Raw genomic sequence first — 22,414 nt, forward strand, 5'->3', positions numbered from 1 at the left:
CATCTTAGTGTTACCCTCCTTTCTGTCCAGTCTGGTCTTCCCATCTTAGTGTTACCCTCCTTTCTGTCCAGTCTGGTCTTCCCATCTTAGTGTTACCCTCCTTTCTGTCCAGTCTGGTCTTCCCATCTTAGTGTTACCCTCCTTTCTGTCCAGTCTGGGTCTTCCCATCTTAGTGTTACCCTCCTTTCTGTCCAGTCTGGTCTTCCCATCTTAGTGTTACCCTCCTTTCTGTCCAGTCTGGTCTTCCCATCTTAGTGTTACCCTCCTTTCTGTCCAGTCTGTCCAGTCTGGTCTTCCCATCTTAGTGTTACCCTCCTTTCTGTCCAGTCTGGTCTTCCCATCTTAGTGTTACCCTCCTTTCTGTCCAGTCTGGTCTTCCCATCTTAGTGTTACCCTCCTTTCTGTCCAGTCTGGTCTTCCCATCTTAGTGTTACCCTCCTTTCTGTCCAGTCTGTCCAGTCTGTCCAGTCTGGTCTTCCCATCTTAGTGTTACCCTCCTTTCTGTCCAGTCTGGTCTTCCCATCTTAGTGTTTACCCTCCTTTCTGTCCAGTCTGTCCAGTCTGTCCAGTCTGGTCTTCCCATCTTAGTGTTACCCTCCTTTCTGTCCAGTCTGTCCAGTCTGGTCTTCCCATCTTAGTGTTACCCTCCTTTCTGTCCAGTCTGGTCTTCCCATCTTAGTGTTACCCTCCTTTCTGTCCAGTCTGGTCTTCCCATCTTAGTGTTACCCTCCTTTCTGTCCAGTCTGGTCTTCCCATCTTAGTGTTACCCTCCTTTCTGTCCAGTCTGTCCAGTCTGTCCAGTCTGTCCAGTCTGGTCTTCCCATCTTAGTGTTACCCTCCTTTCTGTCCAGTCTGTCCAGTCTGGTCTTCCCATCTTAGTGTTACCCTCCTTTCTGTCCAGTCTGTCCAGTCTGGTCTTCTTCCCATCTTAGTGTTACCCTCCTTTCTGTCCAGTCTGTCCAGTCTGGTCTTCCCATCTTAGTGTTACCCTCCTTTCTGTCCAGTCTGTCCAGTCTGTCCAGTCTGGTCTTCCCATCTTAGTGTTACCCTCCTTTCTGTCCAGTCTGTCCAGTCTGGTCTTCCCATCTTAGTGTTACCCTCCTTTCTGTCCAGTCTGGTCTTCCCATCTTAGTGTTACCCTCCTTTCTGTCCAGTCTGGTCTTCCCATCTTAGTGTTACCCTCCTTTCTGTCCAGTCTGGTCTTCCCATCTTAGTGTTACCCTCCTTTCTGTCCAGTCTGTCCAGTCTGTCCAGTCAGTCCAGTCTGGTCTTCCCATCTTAGTGTTACCCTCCTTTCTGTCCAGTCTGTCCAGTCTGTCCAGTCTGGTCTTCCCATCTTAGTGTTACCCTCCTTTCTGTCCAGTCTGTCCAGTCTGGTCTTCCCATCTTAGTGTTACCCTCCTTTCTGTCCAGTCTGGTCTTCCCATCTTAGTGTTACCCTCCTTTCTGTCCAGTCTGGTCTTCCCATCTTAGTGTTACCCTCCTTTCTGTCCAGTCTGGTCTTCCCATCTTAGTGTTACCCTCCTTTCTGTCCAGTCTGTCCAGTCTGTCCAGTCTGTCCAGTCTGGTCTTCCCATCTTAGTGTTACCCTCCTTTCTGTCCAGTCTGTCCAGTCTGTCCAGTCTGTCCAGTCTGGTCTTCCCATCTTAGTGTTACCCTCCTTTCTGTCCAGTCTGTCCAGTCTGGTCTTCCCATCTTAGTGTTACCCTCCTTTCTGTCCAGTCTGGTCTTCCCATCTTAGTGTTACCCTCCTTTCTGTCCAGTCTGGTCTTCCCATCTTAGTGTTACCCTCCTTTCTGTCCAGTCTGTCCAGTCTGTCCAGTCTGTCCAGTCTGGTCTTCCCATCTTAGTGTTACCCTCCTTTCTGTCCAGTCTGTCCAGTCTGGTCTTCCCATCTTAGTGTTACCCTCCTTTCTGTCCAGTCTGGTCTTCCCATCTTAGTGTTACCCTCCTTTCTGTCCAGTCTGGTCTTCCCATCTTAGTGTTACCCTCCTTTCTGTCCAGTATGTCCAGTCTGTCCAGTCTGTCCAGTCTGGTCTTCCCATCTTAGTGTTACCCTCCTTTCTGTCCAGTCTGTCCAGTCTGTCCAGTCTGTCCAGTCTGGTCTTCCCATCTTAGTGTTACCCTCCTTTCTGTCCAGTCTGTCCAGTCTGTCCAGTCTGTCCAGTCTGGTCTTCCCATCTTAGTGTTACCCTCCTTTCTGTCCAGTCTGTCCAGTCTGGTCTTCCCATCTTAGTGTTACCCTCCTTTCTGTCCAGTCTGTCCAGTCTGTCCAGTCTGTCCAGTCTGTCCAGTCTGGTCTTCCCATCTTAGTGTTACCCTCCTTTCTGTCCAGTCTGTCCAGTATGTCCAGTATGTCCAGTCTGTCCAGTCTGTCCAGTCTGTCCAGTCTGTCCAGTCTGTCCTTTCTGTCCAGTCTGTCCAGTCTGTCCAGTCTGTCCAGTATGTCCAGTATGTCCAGTCTGTCCAGTCTGTCCAGTATGTCCAGTCTGTCCAGTATGTCCAGTCTGTCCAGTCTGTCCAGTCTGTCCAGTCTGTCCAGTCTTTCCAGTCTGTCCAGTCTGTCCAGTATGTCCAGTCTGTCCAGTCTGTCCAGTCTGTCCAGTCTGTCCAGTATGTCCAGTCTGTCCAGTATGTCCAGTCTGTCCAGTCTGTCCAGTCTGTCCAGTCTGTCCAGTATGTCCAGTCTGTCCAGTCTGTCCAGTCTGTCCAGTATGTCCAGTCTGTCCAGTCTGTCCAGTCTGTCCAGTATGTCCAGTCTGTCCAGTCTGTCCAGTATGTCCAGTCTGTCCAGTCTGTCCAGTCTGTCCAGTCTGTCCAGTCTGTCCAGTATGTTCTGTACACTGCTGCCATCTCTATCATCCTGGGTCTACCCTCCTTTCTGTCCAGTATGTCCAGTATGTCCAGTATGTTCTGTACACTGCTGCCATCTCTATCAACCTCATCCTGGGTCTCCCCACCTTCCTTTCCAGTCTGTCCAGTATGTTCTGTACACTGCTGCCATCTCTATCAACCTCATCCTGGGTCTACCCTCCTTTCTTTCCAGTCTGTCCAGTATGTCCAGTATGTTCTGTACACTGCTACCATCTCTATCAACCTCATCCTGGGTCTCCCCTCCTTTCTTTCCAGTCTGTCCAGTCTGTCCAGTATGTTCTGTACACTGCTGCCATCTCTATCAACCTCATCCTGGGTCTTCCCATCTTCCTTTCCAGTCTGTCCAGTATGTTCTGTACACTGCTGCCATCTCTATCAACCTCATCCTGGGTCTCCCCTCCTTTCTTTCCAGTCTGTCCAGTATGTCCAGTATGTTCTGTACACTGCTGCCATCTCTATCAACCTCATCCTGGGTCTCCCCTCCTTTCTTTCCAGTCTGTCCAGTATGTTCTGTACACTGCTGCCACCTCCATCAACCTCATCCTGGGTCTCCCCTCCTTTCTTTCCAGTATGTCCAGTATGTCCAGTATGTCCAGTATGTTCTGTACACTGCTGCCACCTCCATCAACCTCATCCTGGGTCTCCCCTCCTTTCTTTCCAGTATGTCCAGTATGTCCAGTATGTCCAGTATGTTCTGTACACTGCTGCCACCTCCATCAACCTCATCCTGGGTCTCCCCACCTTCCTTTCCAGTCTGTCCAGTATGTCCAGTATGTTCTGTACACTGCTGCCACCTCCATCAACCTCATCCTGGGTCTCCCCACCTTCCTTTCCAGTATGTCCAGTATGTTCTGTACACTGCTGCCACCTCCATCAACCTCATCCTGGGTCTCCCCACCTTTCTTTCCAGTATGTCCAGTATGTTCTGTACACTGCTGCCACCTCCATCAACCTCATCCTGGGTCTCCCCACCTTCCTTTCCAGTCTGTCCAGTATGTTCTGTACACTGCTGCCATCTCTATCAACCTCATCCTGGGTCTCCCCACCTTCCTTTCCAGTATGTCCAGTATGTTCTGTACACTGCTGCCACCTCCATCAACCTCATCCTGGGTCTCCCCACCTTTCTTTCCAGTATGTCCAGTATGTTCTGTACACTGCTGCCACCTCCATCAACCTCATCCTGGGTCTCCCCACCTTCCTTTCCAGTCTGTCCAGTATGTTCTGTACACTGCTGCCATCTCTATCAACCTCATCCTGGGTCTCCCCACCTTCCTTTCCAGTCTGTCCAGTATGTTCTGTACACTGCTGCCACCTCCATCAACCTCATCCTGGGTCTCCCCATCAATGTCTACGTCCTGTGGCTGATGGTGACCGGAGTGGGAGGGACGATATCTTCAGACATCTTCTCTCTCAACCTGGCTGTGTCTGAGATCTTCTACAGCCTGTCCAATCTGATATATTTAATTCATTATCACATCCAAGATAATGGTACTTTATTGAGCGTTGGGACATTCTTTGCCGGTTTCAACCTCTTTGGTCGTCCTCTGTTCCAGTGCTGTATCTGTGTGGAGCGCTACCTGGCGGTGATTCACCCTGTAACCTTCCTGAAGTACAAACCCCTGAGATACAGGGTGGGGTGTTGTGGTGTTGTCTGGATGATGGTGCTTGGCTCCTGCTGTGTAAATATGTTTGGTGAATACCAATATTTATGGTGGGAGTGCTTTGATTTGATTTTAAATATGCTTATGCTTTCTGTGATGTTGTTCTGCTGCCTGGCTGTTCTCTGGGCTCTGAAACGTCCCGGTCCGGGGGAAGGAGAGAGAGAGGGGGAAGGGATGAACAACATGAAGCTGAGGGCCTTCAGGATCATTTCAATGATCATGGTGTCTATGATTGTCAACTACCTCCCAATGATTATTCTCCTAATCAGTAATGATTTTATTGACCCACTGGAGATTTTTAAGGGAAGATCCATTTGTTTCTTTATCACAGTTGTCAGTGGGTTTGTTCAGCCCCTCCTCTTCCTCCACAGGTCTGGGAAACTGCCCTGTGTCACGGGACTCTAAGGCTGAGGTCACACTGTTCAAAGACATCAGTTCAGCATCTAATTTTGATTTACATTTCAGTGTCAACTAACATGAATTCACGTTAGTTTTTAATGTCATCATATTGATTTTATTTCTTGAAGTTACATAGAAACAACATTGATTTGGCACTGGACATTTTGACTCTTTCCAGACCAGTAGTCTGATCCGAGTCAAGCTGTACTGCACTGGCTTGGTTAGAATCTAATCCCCGTAGTTTCTGGGAATGTACTGGAAAGGAAATGATCTGAGCCAGAACATAATGGTTCGGGTCGGCACGGTTGTCTAAAAAGTGTATATCACTAAGTTCTAATTTTGACTAAGACAAGCGATTGAATTAACAACGAACCAATGAGAATGGAATGGGGTGAATAGGGGTTCTGTTGGAATAGAAGTTCGGGAAAAGAAGTTCTGTGGGAATTAAAGGGGCAATCTGGGTTTCAAACAACAACAAAACGGACACCCCGACACTTTGTTTGTGGGGGGATTTAAAAGTAAGAGACATATTTGCATAGAAATGGAAATAATCACTTTAAGAACATTTGATCAACAATTTTTTAAATATTAAGATAAATTAATTGTTGTTGTATTACTGACTATGTTGCTGTCTCCTAGCCTGTCTGAAACTTGAGAAATAGATAGAATATTTTTGGAATAATCTACAACTGTTAAATGTTATGTTAAAAATACAGTAAATGATTTGTAATATTAGTTTCTGACTGTTTTTCCTGACTGTTTTCCTCTCTCCAGATGTGACAATTGTGAAATAGAAGCAAGATCTTATAGGGTATAATCTACTTGTCACGTTCTGACCTTTATTTTCCTGTGTTTTGTATTTAGTTAGTATGGTCAGGGCGTGAGTTGGGTGGGTAGTCTATGTTTGTTTTTCTATGATTTGGGTATTTCTATGTTTTGGCCTAGTATGGTTCTCAATCAGAGGCAGGTGTCATTAGTTGTCTCTGATTGAGAATCATACTTAGGTAGCCTGGGTTGCACTGTTTATTTGTGGGTGATTGTCTATGTTGATGGCTTGTTTCAGCGCAGCTCACATTAGCGTCACAGTTGTTATTTTGTTTACTATTTTTGTATAGTGTTTCAGTGTTCAGTTCTTTCTTTCTTAAACATTCAACATGAACACATATCACGCTGCATATTGGTCCTCCGATGCTTCTCGCCTCTCCTCTTCAGATGAAGAGGAGGACGACCGTGACACTACTGTTGTTAATTAATTAATGAATTTAAGCTACATTAGATGTAATATACATTGTTAACAGTTTTTCTGTTTTTCCATCTCCTAGACATAGTGACACTTGAGAAACAATATTGTTAATGACAAGTTAAATTAAGTTAAATAAATAGTAATATTAATGAATGTTTTGTTTGTTTCTCTTCTCAATCTATTTTTATTGTATACAATACTATATACTAATGTGGTAGTTTGTTGACAGCTCGCCCGATCATCTGTCATGACCATCTGACATTTAAAAAAGGACCGTTTAATGAAAAACCTTTAAATAAAGGTTAAAGGTTAAAATCTAAGTCATGTGACATGATTAACCAAAACAAAGGTCTCTAGTCATGAGGCATTACAAAATAATATTCTTCGAGAATCAATGTCATTATATAAATGGCTTAATGTAATTCATTCAAATGTCGTAGACTGGATGCAACAATCCCAGATAAAGACAAAGGGAATGGGGTTATGTGCACACTGCACAGTCATTCCCCTAATTTTGCATGTCAATGATCTGTATAATGAGGGTGAAGTTTCCCCTAGGTACAGATCTAGGATCAGCTGGTACCTCCACCAATCCTAACATCAACCATTGATGGGGACTAGACAAAACTGACCCAAGATCATCATCTAGGTGCAACTTCATCTTACTCCCATGAGGAGCTGCATTTGTTTACAGAATGATGGACACACAGGTGTTCAGCCTGGACATAGTTTAATATTCAGGAAGCAGAGTTCATCACTACAGATAGTAGTAAGAGCTACTTCCTGTCTGTAACAGCACCAGGAGCAGCACTCTATCCATCAGCATGGACAGTTTAATATTCATGAGGCAGAGTTGAAGCAGAGTTATATTCCTTGGGCTACAAGACCTATTTTGCCAATTGGTCTTGGACCCCTTTTACTGTCAACACAGAGCCCCGCCGATTCCATCACGACTGGACTACCGACGTAATCTGCCCGAGGCGTTTTCTCAACTGGCTCCTACGTTGCGACGTCCCCTGAATGCCCATCTACTAACCTGCTAGCCGCGGCCCGCTAGCTGTCTAGAGCATATCGGACTGTTAGCTGAAGAGGTCCATCGGACAAATTCTTTAGCCACTATACCCATTTTGCCAATTGGCCTGGACGCTTTCACCACATGGAGCCCTGCTGATCCATCACGATTGGTCTTCCGATGTAACAGCTCGCGGGGGCTACAACAGACCTCTTCCGTCGCGACGTCCCTCTAAGGCCCTTCTGTTAGCTTGTTAGCCCCGGCCTGCTAGCTGTCTGAATCACCTCGTCTCCAGCCCGCCGAGCTAGTCACTGGACCGCTATGATCACTCGGCTACGCATGCCTCTCCCTAATGTCAATATGCTTGTTTTGGTTAGTGATTATTGCCTTATTTCACTGTAGAGCCTATAGCCCTGCTCAATACGCCTTAGTTAACCCTTTAGTTCCACCTCCCACACATGCCTCACCTGGTTTAAACAATGTTTCTAGAGACAATATCTCTCTCATCGTCACTCAATGCATAGGTTTACCTCCACTGTATTCACATCCAACCATGCCTTTGTCTGTACATCATGCCTTGAATCTATTCTACCGTAACCAGAAACCTGCTCCTTTTACTCTCTGTTCCGAACGTACTAGACGACCAGTTCTTAAAGCCTTTAGTCGTATCCTACTCGTCCTCTGTTCCTCTGGTGATATGGAGGTTAACCCAGGCCCTGCAGTGCCAGACTTTTGTAACTGTAAAAGCCTTGGTTTCATGCATGTTAACATTAGAAGCCTCCTCCCTCAGTTTGTTTTATTCATTGCTTTAGCACACTCTGCCAACCCGGATGTTCTAGCCATGTCTGAATCCTGGCTTAGGAAGACAACCAAAAACCCTTAAATTTCCATTCCTAACCATAACATTTTCAGACAGGATAGAACTACCAAAGTGGGCGGAGTTGCAATCAACTGCAGAGATAGCCTGCAGAGATCTGTCTTACTATCCAGGTCTGTACCCAAACAATTTGAGTTTCTACTTTTAAAAACCCACCTTTCCAGAAACAAGTCTCTCATCGTTGCTGCTTGTTATAGACCCCCTTCAGCCCCCAGCTGTGCCCTGGACACCATATGTGAGTTGATTGCTCCCCATCTATCTTCAGAGCTCGTGCTGTTAGGGGACCTAAACTGGGACATGCTTAACACCCCGGCCATCCTACAATCTAGTCTTGATGCCCTCAATCTCACACAAATTATCAATGAACCTACCAGACCCCAAATCCGTTAACACGGGCACTCTCATAGATATCATCCTAACCAACCTGCCCTCAAAATACACCTCTGCTGTCTTCAACCAGGATCTTAGTGATCACCGCCTCATTGCCTGCATCTGTAATAGGTCTGCGGTCTAACGACCACCCCTCATCACTGTCAAACACTTCCTAAAACACTTCAGCGAGCAGACCTTTCTAATCGACCTGGACTGGGTATCCTGGAAGGATATTGACCTCATTCCTTCAGTAGAGGATGCCTGGTTATTCTTTAAGTGCTTTCCTCACCATCTTTACTAAGCATGCCCCATTCAATTTGTTTTTAACCAGGAACAGATATAGCCCTTGGTTCTCTCCAGACCTGACTTCCCTTGACCAGCACCAAAACATCCTGTGGCGTACTTCATTAGCATCGAATAGCTCCAATGTATATGCAATGTTTCAGGGAGGTTAGGAATGTTCAATATGCAATGTTTCAGGGAGGTTAGGAAAGCCAAGGATGGCTTTTTCAAACAGAAATTTGCATCCTGTAGCTCCAACTCCAAAATGTTCTGTGACACTAAAGTCCATGGAGAATAAGAGCACCTCCTCCTAGCTGCCCACTGCACTGAGGCTAGGAAACACTGTCACCACCGATAAATCCACTATAATTGAGAATTTCAATAAGCATTTTTCTACAACTGGCTATGCTTTCCACCTGGCTACTCCTACCCCAGTCAACAGCCCTGCACCCCCCCACAGCATCTTTCCCAAGCCTCCCCCATTTCTCCTTCACCCAAATCCAGATAGTTGATGTTCTGAAATAGCTACAAAATCTGGATCCCTACAAATCAGCCGTGCGAGACAATCTGGACCCTCTCTTTCCAAAAATATTCACCAAAATTGTTGCAACCCCTATTACTAGCCTGTTCAACCTTTCTTTCAGTATCGCCTGAGATCCCCAAAGATTGAAAGCTGCCGTGGTTATCCCCCTTTTCAAAGGGGGAGACACCCCTAGACCCAAACTGCTACAGACGAAAATCTATCCTACGGTGCCTTTCTAAGGTCTTGAAAGCCAAGTTAACAAACAGATCACCAACCATTTCGAATCCCACTATACCTTCTCTGATATGCAATCTGGTTTCTGAGCTGGTTTCCGAGCTGGCCACGCTCAAGGTCCTAAACCGCCATTGATAAGAGACAATAATGTGCAGCCGTATTCAACTGTATTCAACTGCTTCATACTCGCTTCATACTCGTCAAAACCCACTGGCTCCAGGTCATCTATAAGTATTTGCTAGGAAAAGCCCCGCCATATCTCCAAGCCCCGCCATATCTCAGCTCACTGGTCACCATAGCAGTACCCACCCGCAGCACGCGCTCCAGCAGGTATATTCACTGGTCACTCCCAAAGCCAATTCCTCCTTTGGCCGCCTTTCTTCCAGTTCTCTGCTGCCAATGATTGGAATGAACTGAAGCTGGAAACTCATATCTTCATCACTAACTTTAGGCACCAGCTGTCAGAGCAGCTCACAGATCACTGCACCTGTACATAGCCAATCTGCAAATAGCCCATACAACTACCTCATCCCCATACTGTTATTTATTTTATTTATTTTGCTAATTTGCACCCCATTATCTCTACTTGCACACTCATCTTCTGCACATCTACCACTCCAGTGTTTAATTGCAATATTGTAATTATTTCGTGACTATGGCCTATTTATTGCCTTATACCTCCCTTATCCTACCTCATTGACACACACTGTAAATAAACTTTTCTATTTTACTATTGACTGTATGTTTCTTCATTCCATGTGTAACTCTGTGTTGCTGTTTGTGTTGCACTGCTTTGCTTTATCTTGGCCAGGGTGCAGTTGTAAGTGAGAACTTGTTCTCAACTAGACTACCTGGTTAAATAAAGGTGTCTGTAACAGCACCAGGAGCAGCACTCTATCCATCAAGGACAAGGTTGTAGTGATACATTTAACTAGACAACATTTTATTTACAAAAGTCAGAGAACGATCAACAAGAGTTTCCACAGTTCAGATTTGATTGGACCATTTATTAAAGTATGAAGAACAACAAGGAACCATCAAATATAAACAACCATCTTTAACTGATTCAGCTTTACATTTCTAACAGGAACAATAATCAATAACGTTCACTTAAAGGTTCAATCTGGGATTGGTACGTCCATTTTATGACTGTTAAATTAACGATATTAAGCCATTTATACAGACGTGGATTCTTGAAGAATATGACTTTTAATTCCTCATGACCATAGCCCTTTGTTTTGGTTCATCAGGTCACATGACTTAGATTTTAACCTTTTTTTAAAGCTCTTTCATCAAACTGTCCCCCTTTTTATGTCAGATGGTCATGCCAGAAGACCGGACTGTAGGGGGCGACTTACAGTCAGTGTGTTCTACTAAGGTCAGTATGACATCACAATAAACTACCACATATTACAGTCATTGTGTTCTACCAAGGTCAGTATGACATCACAATAAACTACCACATATTACAGTCAGTGTGTTCTACTAAGGTCATTATGACATCACAATGAACTACCACATATTACAGTCAGTGTGTTCTACTAAGGTCAGTATGACATCACACTAAACTACCACATATTACAGTCAGTGTGTTCTACTAAGGTCAGTATGACATCACACTAAACTACCACATATTACAGTCAGTGTGTTCTACTAAGGTCAGTATGACAACACAATAAACTACCACATATTACAGTCGTTGTGTTCTACTAAGGTCAGTAACACATCAGAGTAAACTACCACATATTACAGTCATTGTATACAATAAAAAATAGGTTGAAAAGAGAAACAAAGAAAACATTCATTAATCATTACTTTTCATTTAACAATTTAACTTCATTAACAATATTATTTCTATTCAGTCATTGTGTTCTACAAAACAGTGAGAAAAACTCTTAAACATTTATATTACTACTACTAGTTTAGCATAATTTAATTTAACAATGAAAGAGGAAAACAGTCACAGAAAATAATATTACAAATTATTTAAAGTATTTTTAACATAATATGTAACCGTTGTAGATTATTCAAAAATATGGTTTCTTACTTTTAAATTCGAGACAAATGTTTTGTTGTGTCCTTTTTGTTGTTGTTTGAAACCCAGATCACCTCTTTAATTCCCACAACTTCTATTCTGCTTTTCTGTTCTCATTGTAAACTACCACATATTGTACAGATTGGATTGTTGGGTTTAGTAATGAGGAAAATCATAATAAACTACCAGATATTGCCAGTGGGCACAGAATGTGTTCTAATCAATGTTGTTTCTTCAACAAATAAAATCAACATGATTACATAAATCAAACTGGAAAACTGATTGGAAGTCAACATAAAGAAGTCATCAAAGTTAACAATTTCGGGAATGTTGGTATTTTTGTCACTAACTTATAGTCAAATCCAATTACTCAAATTGTAAACTCAAAAATTAGACATTTAACTGATGTCAGTGCCCAGTGTGACCTCAGCCTCAGGGTCCCCTGACACAAGGCAGTTTCCCAGACCTGTGGAGGAAGAGGAGGGCTGAAATAAACCCACTGACAACAGTGATGTGAGTAACAAATGGACCATCCCCCAATAACTCCACTGATTCTATAAAATGATAACTGACTAGAGAAGAACCAGTGGGAGGTACATGACAAGCATAGACACGATGATCATTGAAATGATCCTGAAGGCCCTCAGCTTCATGTTGTTCATCCCTTCCCTCTCTCTCCTTCCCCCGGACCAGGACGTTTCAGAGCCCAGAGAACAGCCAGGCAGCAGAACAACATCACAGAAACAGTAAGCAGGTTTAAAATCAAAGTAAATATCTTCCACCATGCAGATTGGTATTTACCAAGCAGCTTTGCAAAGCAGAACCCAAGCACCATCATCCAGACAACACCACAACACCCCACCCTGTATCTCAGGGGTTTGTACTTCAGGAAGGTTACAGGGTGGACCACCGCCAGGTAGCGCTCCACACAGATACAGCACTGGAACAGAGGACGACCAAAGAGGTTGAAACCGGTAAAGAATGTCCCAACGCTCCGTAAACGTCATTCTCTAGGAGGAGTTGATGAACAATAAACATCAGATTGGACAGGATGGAGAGGATCTCAGACACAGCCAGGTTGAGAGAGAGAGAGAAGTCTGAAGCCATCGTCCCTACAGCTCCGGTCACTATCAGCCACAGGATGTAGACATTGGTGGGGAGACCCAGGATGAGGTTGATGGAGATGGCAGCAGTGTACAGAAATACTGGACATACTGGAAAGGAAGGTGGAGACCCAGGATGAGGTTGATAGAGATGGCAGCAGTGTACAGAACATACTGGACAGACTGGAAAGGAAGATGGGAAGACCAGGATGAGGTTGATAGAGATGGCAGCAGTGTACAGAACATACTGGACAGACTGGAAAGGAAGATGGGAAGACCAGGATGAGGTTGATAGAGATGGCAGCAGTGTACAGAACATACTGGACAGACTGGAAAGGAAGATGGGAAGACCCAGGATGAGGTTTATAGAGATGGCAGCAGTGTACAGAACATACTGGACAGACTGGAAAGGAAGATGGGAAGACCCAGGATGAGGTTGATAGAGATGGCAGCAGTGTACAGAACATACTGGACAGACTGGAAAGGAAGGTGGGGAGACCCAGGATGAGGTTGATGGAGATGGCAGCAGTGTACAGAACATACTGGACAGACTGGAAAGGAAGATGGGAAGACCCAGGATGAGGTTGATAGAGATGGCAGCAGTGTACAGAACATACTGGACAGACTGGAAAGGAAGATGGGAAGACCCAGGATGAGGTTGAACATACTGGCAGATGGAGAGATGGCCCAGGATGAGGTTGATAGAGATGGCAGCAGTGTACAGAACATACTGGACAGACTGGAAAGGAAGGTGGTAACACTTTATAATAACATTCAGTTAGTAAGACATTTATAAGACATTTACAAACAGTTTGCTAATTAATCATTATTCACATTTCAATCCCTTATCAATGGTTTATTATTGGATGTTATTATAACTTTTTACCAGAAGGTGTTCAGAGAAGGAGGAGAGGAGAGTAGAGTTGCTGTCTACAGAGGTGTTCATCTCTTCTCAGTCGTTGGGGTCTGTGAATGTAAGAGACAAAACATTTCGATTTTGAAATAAGTGAATTTGTCCAAATACAATATGAAGAAAATATTGTCTCTTGAGAGTACACTAACTGTCACTACCTGGTCTCTTCAGTGTTCAGTGTAGACCACCTGTCGTGTTCCTCAGACAACCCTGGTCTCTTCAGTGGTCAGTGTAGACCACCTGTCGTGTTCCTCAGACAACCCTGGTCTCTTCAGTGGTCAGTGTAGACTACCTGTCGTTTTCCTCAGACACTCCTGGTCTCAGTGGGTCCAGTAAAGGTCTGCCTCTGACCCAGCCTTCACACAGGTGTGTATTTCCTCCCCAGCTTTTCCGACGAAAAACGCAACGCAAATCTAGGTCCTCCCCAAACCCATTATCTCATTGGATAGCATTGAGTTGGCTGTGTTGTTAACCATAATTTTGTCTGGTTTGTGATGGTGCGTCTAAAGCTCGGCCCTACCTTGGTGTGTGTTAGTTAATGGAGAAATGTATTCAGCCAGAACCAGATATGCAAACGTAGAAGCTGAAGGCCAGATCCAAACCAAACATGGACACAACATGTTCTGTAGCAGGGTTAGTCTGTGGAGTGGAATGTGATTGGGTGTAATAGGGAAGTTGTGTGATGATTTCATCATTTTCAATTGGTGCAGTTCTGTTTGTGTTTAAATTTTGCAACCATGGACAAAAGTCACCAGCAAATCTAAACCCCACCCCCTCAGCACTTGCCCTCATTCTGACAGTTTTTACCATCATTTAGTCTGGTTTGAATGTGACACCAAACCCACTCCTTCACACAGGTGTGTGTTAGAAGAAACCTATTGGGTCAGTTTGCTCAGAGCTGGCCCAAGACTCAAATTTATTTTTTACACCTTTTGATTTAAGACCTTCTCAGTACTTGTTATTCAGACTTACCATATACAGGTGAGTAACCAGGTTTGAGGGTATGTCTACCGTTCACACACTGAATAAATGTCAATACAATCTCAGAAAACACAGCCACTGGGTGGAATAGCAATAGCAGTTTTTCTTCAATTTGTTTTTCTAAAGCAATCCCTTTAAATACTGTTTACCTTTAATTAGAAATCAGCACAACATTAGAATGTAGCCAATGGAGAATGAGTTCAGTGAAAGAAAGCCATCAAAACTAATTCATCTCCATTTCTGAACCCATGCATAGCTAAAACAATGGATAGATGTTGAAATAAGAGTTGTTTAAAGTCGGTAGAATCTTCAAAGCCAAGTAATGGCACCAAAGCGCACCATTGGCAAAACTCCAGTCTCAGGTTTTCTAACAGTGAAGAGCGACTCCGGGACTGATGGTTACCAAATTAACTGGCGAACAAAAGTAACTGGCCGGGCAGTGATCTGGTTCCTCTCCACTCCCTGATTCCAAGCTGTGTGTGTGTGATGATTTTTTTATTAGAAATTTTATGGGAGAAATGACTGATTTACAGTTCATGGGGGTTGCCTAATCACACATATGATGTTTTGAAAAAATCACACCTTTTAACCCTTCGAAATTAACTATGACACCATTTAAGGCACTTTCAGGATGGCACAGGAAGCTATAAGTTCAACTCCATATGCTGTTGTGGTATTTCATCTTTCCATTTGAGTTTTTTTTTCGTTTAAAATATTGCTGGACAAAAGTCACAGGGTTGAATGCACAATTATTTATCACAAACTGCTGGTTGGGTATGGAAAAACACTTTTTGATTTTAACCACTTCCGGTTGCTTCAGGAAGCTTAGAATCGACACAGGTAGACCTCATAGTGTCCTTCTGGACTGTCATTGAAGACAGGTTCATAAGACATTCATAATCCCACATAGGCTTCAGGTTGACTTAGAGGAGCAGGCAATGTATTCCTATGGGGAGAGAAGTCATTGTAATTGTGAGATCAAAAAGCCCACTGATTCCTGTGAATGATTAATGCCACAGGTCAATGTTAGGGTCCGTCAGATGGGAGGACCTTGCAATGCACCTAGTCTTTTCGTGATGCAAAAATGAACGGTTCTCTCACTGTCACCCAAAAGCAAATGTTTTAGAGCCAGGCTTCATTTTGGGCCTACTTTTTCACCTCTGCACTCAGAGCGACCTAAGGTCTAGAACGGAGCATCTAAAGTTGAACTCGGCACGGTCTAGAGAATATGGAAATGCCATTGCAGGCTCTGTGTGTCTTTAAGCACCGCACTTTGTCACTACATCCTTGCTGTGTGTGTGTGAGAGAGAGCTTTTTTTTTACATCTGTTGGGAGAAATGACTGACTTACAGTTCATGGGGGTTGCCTAATCACACATAAGAAGTTTTGAAAAATCTGACCTTTTAATCGTTCGAAACAGCAGCTATGACACCCTTTTAAGGCACTTCCGGTTTACACAGGAAGCTGAAAGTGAACACATTTCCTCCTTGGTGTAGACAATTATAGAATTTTGAGTTTTAAGTCTTTACGTTAAGAACTGACTTATTTACGGAGGGTTTAGTGAGTGTGTGTTATTTCAGAAAATCCCAGAAAATCTCAGAAATCTCTCAGAGCTCCGAAGCCACTTTAAAAAGATTCGTATGAACACGCTGCAACTGTATCTGTAACTGTTTTTTTTTAAACTATTTTTGAACATCACCAATTTGACATTGTACGATTTCTCTTAAATGACGATAGATAAATGGCTGGTTCTTTTTTTATTGACACCGTACGTTCCTTTACTTTAATGTGAAGTGGAAAAATTATTGCTCTATTTTCATTTTGGACCTTTAATCCCAGAAAAATGGCCATAACTCAAAAACCGTTGAGGCCTAGACGCCATCTTGTTCGGGGCCAACTGCTCATTATGCAAAACCTATGCTTACCAAGTTATCGGTTTCGAAATATTTTCCGTTAAGGAGATAAGGCAACGTCGTGATTCGTGATGTTTTGTACATTTGCAATATGATTCCATTCGCCCTTTTGCGGGATTTACCGGGACAGCGGAAAAATGACCAAAATTTGATTATTTTATAAAACGGAAACCGAATGTCCGAGAGAGTTCGTTTGATGACTTCATGGAAGATCTGGCCCTGCCGCACGGCCCGACGCCATCCGCAAATTTTACAAACGTTTTCAGGCACGTCTAGTTAGGGACCGTACATTTGCAATATGGACTTTCTCACTAACCATATGGCAAATGTCAAAATGTTCCCTTAAGGTATGGAAGGTCAGTCCCATGCATCCACATCTATATCCATGAATTTAAGAGCGATAACATTTATACAGCCCCATCCCTCAGATGTTTACTACAAAATGTCGTGTTGCAGGAGCTTAACAACAATGTGGCTGTTTGGTTTGAACCCTTTACTTCCCCTTCAACTATGTTAACAATCTGAATAATGATCCAACAAGATTAATTCACACAGTGCCATTAACAGTGGTAAAATGTAATGACGATAACAAAAGTATTATGAAATAATATTGAAACCTGAGGTAGGAAACAGTATAATATGTTCAAAAGAATCAAAACAGAATGTCAGATATACAGATAAATGTGGGCTAAATCAGAGTCACACAGAGTGATTCTTGGTGGTCTTTAAAAAATCTACTTTGAAACTAAAGTATCCACCTCACACACATGGTTCTGGGCTTAATCAAAATAAGACACCTGTACCATGTCAGATATAGAGATGAAATGTATTACATTTTGAGTTTTCATCACAATATTGCAGTTTATATACATCACAGAAGACTGAAATATAACCAAACTGTTAGACATAGAAACACCAGATTTTCAGTGTTTCAAAAAAATACATGTTTATTAATTATTCAATTATGAAAAATATTAATAACATTACACCCATGAGGCCACTAGAGGGAGATTTAGTCATTTGACTACAGGAAGCGGCTACAAAAGAGAGAACCCTAAAGATTCGGCACATCTTGTGTTTCTATAAAAGCCATGCAACATGTTAGGGATAGTTTCAGTGTCCCTGTGGTAATGCCTGAGATGGCCTAGCACTGATGTCCCACTGTAATAATACAATAAAATAAACAATTGTTTCAGGTAGGGTTCAAAAGGAAATTGATTTCCCCAAAATTATCAGGTTTTCATGCTCATTCCCTTCTGATTCTGGGAATCTTCCAACCGGGATATCTGGAAAACCTTGGGATTCTGGGAAAGTGACAAAATGTTCCAACTGTAATGGCAGGGACGATAAATATACATGTTTCCTGTGTAATTTTATTCCATTACTACTAAAGACACACATCATTATTGACATTTAGAGCATTTAGATTTCAGGTAGAAATGCTTCATGTTTAGGGGAGCTATTCTCAGGGTCCCCTGATACAGGCCAGTTTCCCAGCTCTGTGGAGGTAGAGGAGGGGCTGAACAAACCCAGAGATGATTATGAGGGAGAAAGAGATGGAGAGAGCAAAGTAGAAGTCGTTGAAGTTCAGGTACCCTTGGAAAGACACAGTGACCATGATAGGAAGAACACTCACGACCACAGACACTAGAATTACCAGAATGATCCAGAAAGCCTTTCTCTTCATGTTGTTCATCCCTTCCCCCTCTCTCTCTTTCCCCGGCCCGGGACGTCTCAGAGCTCTGAGAACAGCCAGGCAGCAGAACAACTCAATGGAAAACACAACCAGATACTGAGCCAAGTAAAAGTAATAGAAGGTGGTTGAGAAAGACATGAACAACGCAGCAACACAGAACCCAAGAACCACCAGCCAGACAACACCACAACACCCCACCCTGTACCTCAGGGGTTTGTACTTCAGGAAGGTTACAGGGTGGACCACCGCCAGGTAGCGCTCCACACAGATACAGCACTGGAACAGAGGACGACTGACAGTAAGTAAACCCATAGAGAAAGCCCTGGCAGGCAGGAACAAGCCATTCAACAGATAGTAGTCCAGCAAAGCCAAGAGATTGAATAGACAGTAGATGATCTCAGACACGGTCAGATTGAGAGAGAAGAAGTCTGAAGCCATCGTCGCTACAGCTCCGGTCACTATCAGCCACAGGACGTAGACATTGGTGGGGAGACCCAGGATGAGGTTGAGTAGGTAGGCGATGGTGAAGAGATATTTGGTCTGGTCCATGTAGTTGTTTAGGTTGTCCAGGGTAGAGGAGGGAGAGGAGTCGTTCACCACAGAGGTGTTCATCTTCTCTTCAGTCCAATAGAACTAGAATGACAATTGAACTAGAATAGAACCCACGGAATGACAGAGATGTTCTGTGATCTTTTGGGAGTTCCAGGGTTCGTGTGATGACAGATAAAAATGGTAAGAAAGAATTAATGTCAGAGAATCCTTTGCATTGTGATTCAAAATGACATACGTCACAAATGTTACCTAACCAACCAGAGGGAAAGCCTTATTACATTACCTTCACATGTCACCTTTCATTTCCTATTTAGCTTTAAAATATAATATTTCAGTCAACAATATGAAGTTTATAGCATCTTTAAAAAGTAAACGCCAACTTTGACATCTTACATCTATCAATATATTTTTGCTGATGTTGATGTTACTTAGTCCAATTACAATTTAATCAAAACTTAAATCAAAAGTTACCATGGGGTCCTACCTGTCTCAGAGTAGTGCTCCGTCCCTCTCTTCCTCTGAGAGTTTCCAGGTGTAGTGTCTGTCTCAGAGTAGTGCTCCGTCCCTCTCTTCCTCTGAGAGTTTACAGGTGTAGTGTCTGTCTCAGAGTAGTGCTCCGTCCCTCTCTTCCTCTGGGAGTTTACAGGTGTAGTGTCTGTCTCAGAGTAGTGCTCTGTCCCTCTCTTCCTCTGGGAGTTTACAGGTGTAGTGTCTGTCTCAGAGTAGTGCTCCGTTCCTCTCTTCCTCTGGGAGTTTACAGGTGTAGTGTCTGTCTCAGAGTAGTGCTCCGTCCTCTCTTCCTCTGGGAGTTTACAGGTGTAGTGTCTGTCTCAGGAGCTGAAGTGCTCCCTCCTTCAGGGACGGACGTTTTGTTTGCTTCCTCTGGGAGTTTACCTTTGTAGTGTCTGTCTCAGAGTAGTGCATCTCTGTCCAATCAAATGTGCCTCGTCCCTCTCTTCCTCTGGGAGTTTACAGGTGTAGTGTCTGTCTCAGAGTAGTGCTCACACCCTCTCTTCCTCTGGGAGGTTACAGGTGTCCTACAGTATAACTGTCTCACACAGCTGACAGAACACCTGTAGTATAACACTCTGCTCACCACTCTATGAAGGTGTTTACAGTATACCACTCTTCCACTACCCACTCTATAAAGGTGTCCTCCACCTTTGTATATCACTCACACACACACACACACACACACACACGCAAACACACCCACACACACACACACACACACACACACACACACACACACACAACACACACACACACACACACACACACACACACACACGCAAACACACACTCACACACTCACACACACACACATAAAGGTGTCACACACACACACACACACACATAACACACCACACACACACACACACACACACACACACACACACACACACACACACACACTCTATAAAGCATCTAACTCTGTCCATTAACATAACATCAGAGGTGTCCTAAGTCAACATAAAGGTGTCAGTATACCACTCTATAAAGCCAGGTAATGACCAGGAACCAGATTATTCTAAAATGTTCCTTGAAAGGTGTCCTCCAGGTGACAGTATAACACTCTATAAAGGTTTCCATCCCTTGCCTTCAGGGACGGACGTTTTGTTTGCATCACCAATGACACCCTAATCCTACAGTAAATAGTGAACTTCCTTTGACTATGACCCATGTAGGGAAGAGGGTGGCATTTGGTGTCCTAATACCACTCTATAAAGGTGTTTACAGTATTCTATAAAGGTGTCGGATAACGTCAAAACTCTGGTCATCTCTGTCCAATCAAATGTGCCACTCTCGGAGTAGGTTTACAGTAAACCACTCCATAAAGGTGTTTACAGGTGTCCAACAGTATACCACTCTATAAAGGTGTCCTACAGTATACCACTCTGTAAATACCACTCTATAAAGGGTTTACAGTATACCACTCTATAAAGGTGTTTACAGTATACCACTCTATAAAGGTGTTTACAGTATACCACTACAGTATACCACTCTATAAAGGTGTCCCACTACAGTATACCACTCTATAAAGGTGTATACCACTCTACAGTGTTTATATACACTCTATAAAGGTGTCCTCTATAAAGGTGTCCTACAGTATACCACTCTATAAAGGTGTCCTACAGTATACCACTCTATAAAGGTGTTTACAGTATACCACTCTATAAAGGTGAAGGTGTTTACAGTATACCACTCTATAAAGGTGTTTACACAGTATACCACTCTATAAAGGTGTCCTCCAGGTGTTTTACAGTATACCACTCTATAAAGGTGTTTACAGTATACCACTCTATAAAGGTGTCCTATACCACTCTAGTATACCACTCTATAAAGGTGTTTATACCACTCTATAAAGGTGTTACAGTATACCACTCTATAAAGGTGTTTACAGTATACCACTCTATAAAGGTGTCCTACAGTATACCATATACAGGTGTTCTATAAAGGTGTTTACAGTATACCACTCTATAAAGGTGTTTACAGTATACCACTCTATAAAGGTGTTTACAGTATACCACTCTATAAAGGTGTTTACAGTATACCACTCTATAAAGGTGTCCTACAGTATACCACTCTATAAAGGTGTCCTACAGTATACCACTCTATAAAGGTGTCCTACAGTATACCACTCTATAAAGGTGTCCTACAGTATACCACTCTATAAAGGTGTTTACAGTATACCACTCTATAAAGGTGTCCTCAGGTGTCCTATACCACTCTATAAAGTATACCACTCTATAAAGGTGTTTACAGTATACCACTCTATAAAGGTGTTTACAGTATACCACTCTATAAATGTGTTTACAGTATACCACTCTATAAAGGTGTCCCACAGTATACCACTCTATAAAGGTGTCCTTCAGTATACCACTCTATAAAGGTGTTTACAGTATACCACTCTATACATGTGTTTACAGTATACCACTCTATAAAGGTGTCCTACAGTATACCACTCTATAAAGGTGTTTACAGTATACCACTCTATAAAGGTGTCCTACAGTTTACCACTCTATAAAGGTGTTTACAGTATACCACTCTATAAAGGTGTTTACAGTATACTACTCTATAAAGGTGTTTACAGTATACCACTCTATAAACTCTATAAAGGTGTTTACAGTATACCACTCTATAAAGGTGTTTACAGTATACCACTCTATAAAGGTGTCCTCTATAAAGGTGTTTACATATACCACTCTATAAAGGTGTTTACAGTATACCACTCTATAAAGGTGTCCTACAGTATACCACTCTATAAAGGTGTCCTCAGTATACCACTCTATAAAGGTGTCCTTATATACCACTCTATAAAGGTGTTTACAGTATACCACTCTATAAAGGTGTTACAGTATACCACTCTATAAAGGTGTTTACAGTATACCACTCTATAAAGGTGTCCTACAGTATACCACTCTATAAAGGTGTGTCCTACAGTATACCACTCTATAAAGTATACCACTCTATAAAGGTGTCCTTCACAGTATACCACAGTATACCACTCTATAAAGGTGTTTACAGTATACCACTCTATAAAGGTGTTTACAGTATACCACTCTACTATAAAGGTGTCCTACAGTATACCACTCTATAAAGGTGTTTACAGGTGTTTACAGTATACCACTCTATAAAGGTGTGTTACAGTATAAAGGTGTTTAGATTAACCTTTCACTCTATCATTTGCCCACTCCGGTAGTGATGTACTGGGATGTGGCTGGGGTCGTACAATTTTTAGGC

The 22,414-nt window shown here is 43.0% G+C and overlaps 1 protein-coding gene across 1 annotated transcript; it reads right to left on the reverse strand.

The window, feature by feature from the left end:
- Positions 1-17,887: 17,887 nt before the first annotated feature.
- LOC135561979 (P2Y purinoceptor 4-like) lies at positions 17,888-18,730 on the reverse strand. Its single transcript, XM_065004513.1, has one exon. It carries the CDS (start codon positions 18,728-18,730, stop codon positions 17,888-17,890), a length of 843 nt encoding a protein of 280 aa, XP_064860585.1.
- Positions 18,731-22,414: the final 3,684 nt, after the last annotated feature.

The sequence above is a fragment of the Oncorhynchus nerka genome, linkage group LG18, assembly GCF_034236695.1.
Source record: "Oncorhynchus nerka isolate Pitt River linkage group LG18, Oner_Uvic_2.0, whole genome shotgun sequence".
NCBI lineage: Eukaryota > Metazoa > Chordata > Actinopteri > Salmoniformes > Salmonidae > Oncorhynchus > Oncorhynchus nerka.